This window comes from Cheilinus undulatus, linkage group 19 (genome assembly GCF_018320785.1).
Source record: "Cheilinus undulatus linkage group 19, ASM1832078v1, whole genome shotgun sequence".
NCBI lineage: Eukaryota > Metazoa > Chordata > Actinopteri > Labriformes > Labridae > Cheilinus > Cheilinus undulatus.
In genome coordinates, this window is record NC_054883.1 from 41,484,767 (window position 1) to 41,493,021 (window position 8,255).

At 36.3% G+C, this 8,255-nt stretch overlaps 1 protein-coding gene across 1 annotated transcript; it reads right to left on the reverse strand.

The window, feature by feature from the left end:
* Positions 1 to 1,823: 1,823 nt before the first annotated feature.
* Positions 1,824 to 5,725, reverse strand: rbis (ribosomal biogenesis factor). Its single transcript, XM_041813678.1, has 4 exons — positions 5,620 to 5,725; positions 2,544 to 2,659; positions 2,328 to 2,444; positions 1,824 to 2,246 (listed from the first exon to the last, which is right to left on the reverse strand). Exons 2-4 carry the CDS (start codon positions 2,652 to 2,654, stop codon positions 2,178 to 2,180), a joined length of 297 nt encoding a protein of 98 aa, XP_041669612.1. The 5' UTR covers positions 2,655 to 2,659; positions 5,620 to 5,725; the 3' UTR covers positions 1,824 to 2,177.
* Positions 5,726 to 8,255: the final 2,530 nt, after the last annotated feature.

The window sequence follows — 8,255 nt, forward strand, 5'->3', positions numbered from 1 at the left end:
TGAGTGCAAACATCTTCATTCCCGTCATCTCCACCTTTAAAACCTCATTCTCAGCTTCTTTCTGTCCTCGCAGCCATGTGTCGGATTGTTTACCAGCCTCAGTCCTGCTCTCACCTTGCTCCGGATTTATCGACCAACTAACTCAGTCAGAGGTCGCCACGGAGACAAGCAATCAGCCGGGCTGTGGTCCACCTGTGACCTCTGATGTCAAGCTGCTCCAGGAGGAAACAGCCACGGCATACTGATAAGAGCCCGCCGCTCACATGGAGCCACAAAAATCTATACCTCATCTCCAGGAGCGCTAACAGGAGCCATCATGTGAAATGATGAAATAGAGCTCCTCTTTACAGAGCAGAAAATACAAGAAACACCTGATGATATGTTCAGTCTATTACAGCGGCACACAATCACTGCTATACAGTCAATGAAACTCCAAACTAATGACATGCTCTGCATAGAGACTGATGTTTAAGGTCAGATAGCTGAGTACCGAGGATTCACATTTTGTGATTCTAAGAAAACTTCAGCCTGAAATTTTATGCATGTATGCAAGAAACTGTCTTTAAAGGAGGCACTTCCATCACTAGACAAAGCCGTTGTTATGTATTATGTCTCCTTAGAGGATTTATTTACAGTCAGTGGGAGGAAATGAAAGACTCAATAAGGAGGGAGAACCTTGAACAGCCAACCAAACAAAACTGAGCTTTAAAAGGTGAAAATGGTTTGATAATGAGTCAGAAATTCTCTCTTTAGTCACAGGAATCTACTCAAACATATATGAGATAAAGAATGAAGCATCTGTAGGAGCCTAGAGAAAAATCTGTGGATTCTAGTAGAAGAATAATTACAGAGTACAGATCAGGGGTCAAACTCAACCACAGCAGGGGCCGGATTCTGGATTTAGGTCTAACCTGAGGACCTAACAGACATTTAACCCTAAACTGTCAACTCATTTTCACCAGTGATAAATGGGCAAAAAAACTTTTGAAATCTAAAAAACTCAAAATGATAAGTTTAAGAGCTTAAACTTGGAGATAAAAAAATAAATGAATGAGTTCAAAAGGTAAAAACAAATTATCAAAAGTCAAAATAGTGTTTTTATAAGTTAAAATATGAGATAGAAAGTTAAAATAATGTTTTATGTTAAAATATGAGATAGAAAGTTAAAATAATGTTTTATAAGTTAAAATATGAGATAGAAAGTTAAAATAATGTTTTATAAGTTGATATATGAGATAGAAAGTTAAAATAAGTAAATACAGTGCTCAACAAATTTAATAAACCACCACCCAAAGTCAGGTTTATGCCACAGCTGCCCTAAATTAACAGCATTGGTAATTACCAAAATCATTTGTGATGTTTCTGCAATGGTTAATACACCAATATGTAGAAGCTCTTTAACCCAGATGATATTTTTAATACTAAAATAGAGTTATTACTGTTATCCATGGATTTTATAATTTACTGATTTACAAAAAAACTGAAAAAAATAGTAAAGGACATTAATATTTCTTGATTAATGTCAGATTTTATAGTTATTTACGGTCATTCCTGAACAGAAAAATGAGTTTTAGTGGTTGAATGTTATGCTTGATTCATTTCTGACTTCTCAGAGAAGCCCAGTGAGCCGGCTCAAATTTGGGTGAATTCAGTTTGAAATTCCTCATTCCTGTTCAAAATGGTAAAACGTGGAGAGCTGACTGAAAATGAAAGAGTCCGCATTAAAGCACTTCATGATGCTGGATGGTCTCTGAGACGGATATGACAGGTTGTTAAGCACTGTATATGGGATAGGAAGTCCACAGAAAATTTCTCAAAAAGTCTCAGGAATTATCAGGATTTTATTTAGTAACTCTCGGTACTGTCAGAACTGTTTCTCTACCTTATTTTGATATAAAGTGATTTCTTTTTTAAGTTATAGTTTATCTGTGTCTTCATAAAGGACAGTACTGCACATTCATGCACACAGAATCAAACAAGCACAGAAATTCATCTCTCCTCTCACAGATCAACAGTTCATAATTTTTACTCCTCCTCAGTCTTTTCGCAGGCGTGATGAGTCCACGTGTTGGAATAGAGCCGTATTTTATCCTTACATCATGGAGGGTTCTACAGTGGCACAGCTGATTAGTCAGGTCACTGTGGAGAGTTTATGAAAGTCCCAGTTTTAAAACCCATTATAGTTGAGAAAAGAGTTGAGCTGCATTGTCAACATTTACAGATTCCTTTGGAGGCTCTCTGACAACCTAGAAGACAAAATGAAATATATTCAAGTACATGAAGAGGAAAAAAGATGTTCAAGTAGAAACACGACGTCACACCTCTACCTGTGTTTGTCTCTTCGCTTCAGGAGCCACCGACTTTGAAACGCTCTTAACATCCCTCTGGACTTCAGTGAAGATTTGATTGAGGTTCTCCACCTTCTCATTTTTCACTGCGTTGATCTGTAAAATCAAAAATTACACTCAAACAGGTGCCAAACAACATCAAGACAGAGCAGGATGCAAACAACGTGGAAGAGAAGAACAGATGAGAGATCTTACGTGTTTGAGTGTTGTTGTGACGGGTTTCGCTTTGTTCTTGTTTTTCAAATGCTTGTTTGCAACTTGAAAGACGTTCTTCTGCTTTTTGCCTTTTTGTTTATTCTTTCCCATGATGCCTGGGGAAAGAAAAAAAACAGTTTGGAAAGGCTGCCAAAAAAATGTCTTAACCATAGCCTCTGTGTTTTCTTCTTCAGTGGTTTCAAATCAAGGCTGCTGTGTTTGTTCCTGATTTGATCTTAGCTCGGTGCTCTTTATACGAAAATCACCACAAGCTCCCTCCTCGAGACATCAAGTTATAAAAAAGGATCGGGGTCAAGAGGTTCAGAGGTTCAGGTTACACGAATAAGCTTGATTAAAGTGACAACGCATAAAACACACCAGTCACATGTCAGTCAAGCAGTAAATTAAGATTTACAACAGAATTTTATCCTTTAATGATTTCATAACAAACAAAAATAGACCTGTCAACCTTTTTGGAGTTTTTGTGTTGCAACTAATTTTAGGGTTGGTGAGAACTTTATAAAAATAATGCAATATCATATCAGGAACTGCAATTGCAGGTATATGCAGAGGTGTAGTCTAGGATACACATGGGTAAACAGAGTATAAAATCAAATTGGACATTTTATGCGAATATGGACACTGCAGATGAAAATAAGCAGTACAACTGTCAACATAAGAAATGTTTAAACTTTGGTCAGATTCAACCTTTGCTGTTTTCTGCCATTCCAAAAAAAGTACAAGACCCAGGCACCCGTAATTAACTTAGTTTTTTTTTTATCAACAAGAAGTGCAATCAAACTGTAAACACTGTCAATATTTCACCATCAAAATGTTACCCATGTTTAACTTATTAAGTCCTCTCTCCTTCGTCTTTAGTAAAAATATGACTGAAGATTTTTTAACTATGGTTCAATTTGATACAATAAATGATTTAAAAAATAAACAATTAAAACTACCAGATATCGCACTGCTTAAAAACATTTCATATAGAAAATTCTTGATTTTGTTTGCTAACCTTAGTGAGGACCTTCCTTAGCAAATATAATACTAATATGATCATTCTAGAACTTTTAGGAAACTATAGCATCTGTGTACCTCAGATTAATTTTACTGCAAACACAGAGAAATGAGGCACATATATTACACAGATCAATAAGTCTATAGATATGTTACATTATTATATAGATAATCTCATAGAACTGGTGAGCAGCAATCTAACAGATATTCTCTCCACTTTGTACATTTTTCTCAGCCAAAGCCTCGAAATGCTGAAAACTGGGAAATCTGAGTCCTATTTATAATCTGATGTTACAGAAATAAGGGACGTAACAATTCACTCTTTTTTATTTGACCAAAACTGTAAAATATCCTCTCTCTCCTTACAACCAAATTTCTGATTAATTGATTTAACAAAATTTCAGATTGTGGAGACACTAAAACTAAAACTTTGACATGATACTACTAAAAATCAATTTAACTGGATAACCAGAGAAACAGAACTGTAAGTCCTTAGAATCATACGTTAAGATGTTTCTATATAAATAATGCACTTCAAGATTAAAGTAAAAACCACGAGAGAGAAGTTGAAATGAACAGATTTAGGTTGAACTACTGCTTCAAGATTACAGTCAAAATGTCGACAATGATGTTGACATTTTTAAGGCTGACAGCCTCAAGTCGATTGGTCGATTAATTGGTCGATGACCTCATGTTCAACCAAAATCCAATTGGTGGAACAATCGCACGTGCTTCTTTAATTGGAAGAATCCTTTTTGGGTTTATTTTGAATTTTAATTAGCACCTAGATGCACTGACTACACTGTCAGTGATGAGTCTGTGGTAGAAATAACATGAAGGGTTTTTTGGTTTTTTTGGTCTGTCCTATGACTAATCGATTAATTGATGATCTTGTGCGATTTTAGTCAACCAAGTTTTTCTTTGGTTGACTACAGCCCCCAAAATTTTGTCAATAAAACTGAAACACAATTTAATTTAAAAGTGGAAAAATTGATGATAAAGTAAAGCCTTATTAGACTAAAATAATAATAATAATAATAGTAATAAGATCTTAAAGTGCTTTACTGTTTTATGAGCCAAAATAGAAAAAACATCTCTGTTGTTAAATCACAGTTTTGAAAAAGTTTAATGTGTTCATGGGTACAGTCGTTTTTTTAATCATCTATTAAGTTTTGATTTGATTTTCTTAATTTAGACTTTTATTGTCCTCATGTTGACTTTAATGTTAAAGTGCACAGCCTTATTTGACCTCCTTCTCTGGCCCTGATCCTACTCCATATTTAAGTAACTTCTTGTTTTCAGTCACCAAAAACTGCAGGTAAACTCCTGCATAAGCTCTAGGTTACACAAACACACTGGCTGTTATTTACTGTCCTACAGTTGTCAGTGGGTTTTTTGCTTGTGTGTTTTTTTTTTTTCAGCTGTTTGACTTCCAGTGTTCGCCTTGTTTCTATGATCTACTCTCTACACCTCTGACTGAAACAGATAAACTTTTATTTAATGGTATTTTTGATAGCAGTGATCACAGAATAGCTGAAACTGTAGCGTTTAAAACACTTGGTATCATTTTTTAAAAGTGACTACCCGGAAACACATACTTTTTTCCATTAAAATATAACACTGATCATCTCTATCTAAAGACCTTTTTAACTTTGTTTCAAGTAAAAATAAATCTAAGAAATAAAAAAGAAAAGGAAAAATGAATTTAGCACCAAAGCAGCGACTGTCTTTAGATGAACAGAGGTAGACTGTGGAAGTCCTTTAAAAGCACAGAGAGCTTTAGTTACCGACATGTTTTCGTTCATGTCACCTGAACATGTTTCACCCACGTCCCTGACTAATCTGGTCTTAAAAGAAGTCACACTTTAATCTCTGACTATCAGACAAACACAGGAAGAACCCAGGCGTTTACATAGAGCTAGCAGGCTGTTGCTAGGTAGCTGTTAGCTCGTCTCAGTCTAACATGAGGCTTCGTCATGGAGTCACCGATGAACTGTAAACTATCTACTGTGAGCAGTTCAACGAGGAGTATGAAACCAGATTCATGCAGACAGACCGTAACGACAGCGTGGTGAACACAGATATCAGATATATCTATGGCGGTGGACGGCTGTTGATATCCTCACGTGCTGGTAAGAACGTGCGTCTGCAGCTACGTCATCAGTAGGCGACGTGAGTTGGTTTCCACGGCAGCAGCTCGCAAACTGTTTATGCAACTATAACAAACATAAATACGTCAAAACCGGGAATTTCAATAAGTTTGAAAAGACGACAGTTAAATATTTCAAGGTGGGAAAACAGGTTATTTTTAAAAATTGATTTAAAAAAGGAGTCATAAAGAGAAATAACAGTGAAAGGCAAAATATTAATGATTGAATGAGCAAATATTAACGAATGAATAAATAAGAAGAAAGATAAAGAATACAGACTGAATAAAATCCAGCGGACTTTTTTTGTTTGTTTTTTCTCTTTTGTGTGTGTGTGTGTGTGTGTGTTGTATTTAATTTCAGTATAAGCAGAGAACTACGGTGGCCTATTGCATTCACTTGAAAATAAAAAAATCCTCCTGTTTTTAACAACATAACTATCTCCTAGAAACAGGAATTTATTTATTTTTAATTTTCCTGTTTTTTACGAGATACTATCTTGTAAAAACAGGATTTTTTACATTTATGTTTGATTTTCCTGTTTTTATGAGATAGTTATGTCATAAAAACAAGAGGATTTTTTTTATTTTCAAGTGGATGCAATAGGCCGCTGTAAAGAACAAACTTTGTTTTACATTCAAACAATTTTACAAGTGACAAAAAAAAGACACCGTCAAACCCTGCTTTGCCCTGAAGATCTGACCTTATCTTGGGTCAGGAAAGGACAGAGGGTGGGCGTATGCGTTTAAACATAGTGGAATTTAAAATCATCATGGTCTCTCAAACCAACAGTCCCTCAGGCTCATGTACTGGATTATACTGATCTTACCAAAATAACCTGGTGGGAGCCTATTCATTTTAGATCAAGCATAAACCACAGAAATGAAGTTACCTGGTAGAAAATAACATAAATTTATCAGCCATGGGTTTGCACCATGAGCCTTCAAGTCTCACTAACCAACAGCAGGTGGCGCCATCGTACCACATTGGTCAGTTCCTAACAGGTGAGCCCTTCAACACTAAGCTGTATGGCTAAACCACCAGCATGAAAGACGTGGATTCTTGGCTGATTATTCCTCCGTGCTGCAGCAAAGCAGAATAACTAGACTGGCTATCAAACATTATTTAGATAAATTAGTTTATGACCCTTTAAACTGCACTGCTTTGGTGTTATATTTGTCAATAAGGTTTGGGGGATTGAAAATGATTGTGCAGATGAAATTTTGACTGATACTCTCTGCCTGCATTAGAGGGACACTGAGTTTGCTCTCTAGTTTATCCTTCGGTGTGCTGTTACACAGATAGGCAGATCATGGTCTGCAGACCTTCACCGTGTTGTTATCTGTCTGCTGAGCTGAGCAGATACCTCTCCTGTCCAGTACAACAGTTCTTGTTCCAAAGACACTGTTATCTTCACATATTATTAATTCAACTCACATGAACTGATACCATGCTACTGCCTTTAATGGAGTAGTTAGGTAACCAAGCTGTGGTGCAAACCCTGGTTCAAATTTCCTAAAACTATCTGCTTTAAACTCCTGTGAAGAGATGTAAGATAAACATAGAGCTACTGCAAATGTCTCTATGAGCCAGAGAATAAGCCTATCATGAAAGAGATCAGCTCACTTATACTGTCATTTTTAATGGCTGCTTGAACTTCAGCCGTCAGCTCCAAGGAAAACCTCCCTGTTCATGGATTCATGGACCCAGGCCAAACGTACCCAAGTACTGAGCAGTTAAACGAGTTTCAAATTCAATCATAAATTTGACTTCCCACAGTTATAAAAACGAGATAGTTTGAACTAAAAGATTACTGTGCTGCACCAGGGGCGTGCAGGGGGGAAAAGGTACTGATTACCGGGGTCCACAGCAGAGAGGGGCCCTGAGGAGCCTGCAATGAACAGTGTGTTTTTATCTAATTTCTCTTAGTGATCAGGATCATTATTGAATCAAAAACAACAAAATAAATGGGTCAACAGACTGAAATATGTATGAACTAGAGTAAAATAAATACTGGGGGCCTCTGCTCCTCCCTTCAAAACGTCTAAATGGTATAGCCCAGCGCTGCGAAATGATGCAAGTAAATTTAATTTAACCATAATAAAAATATCGCTCACAAATGGGGAAATTATGCTTAAAAAACATTTTGCAATTTTTTGCCCTTTTTTGTTGCCTTTTTTGCCACTTTTTGCCAATTTAAGCTGCCCTTTGCAATTAAATGCCACTAATTTCCAAACTTTGCCACTTATTTATGATTTTTGCCCATTTGAGTCACTTTCCTCTCAGTGTTTGACACTTTAAGCCCATTTTGGCCACTTTTTTGTCACTTTACTCCCCTTTTTGACACTTTTATCCTTCTTTTGTGCCATTTTTTTTGCCCCTTTCTTCTCACCAACTAAAGCTGGCTTTTGCAATGAAATGCCACTTTTTCCCCATTTTAGTCACTTTTAACTCATTTTTTGAAAGGCTTTTGCCACTTTTCACCTATTTTTACCACTTTCTGACATTTTTTGCCACTTTTTTCCCAGTGTTTGCCACTTTTCAC

What these genes read in the sequence shown, in the direction of transcription:
- rbis (XM_041813678.1), bottom strand. Translation starts at nt 2,654, where the DNA reads ATGGGAAAGAATAAACAAAAAGGCAAAAAGCAGAAGAACGTCTTTCAA. An exon ending in TCACAACAACACTCAAACAC is followed by an intron (nt 2,445 to 2,543) that starts GTAAGATCTCTC and finishes TTGATTTTACAG; the next exon opens with ATCAACGCAGTGAAAAATGA. An exon ending in AAGCGAAGAGACAAACACAG is followed by an intron (nt 2,247 to 2,327) that starts GTAGAGGTGTGA and finishes TTTGTCTTCTAG; the next exon opens with GTTGTCAGAGAGCCTCCAAA.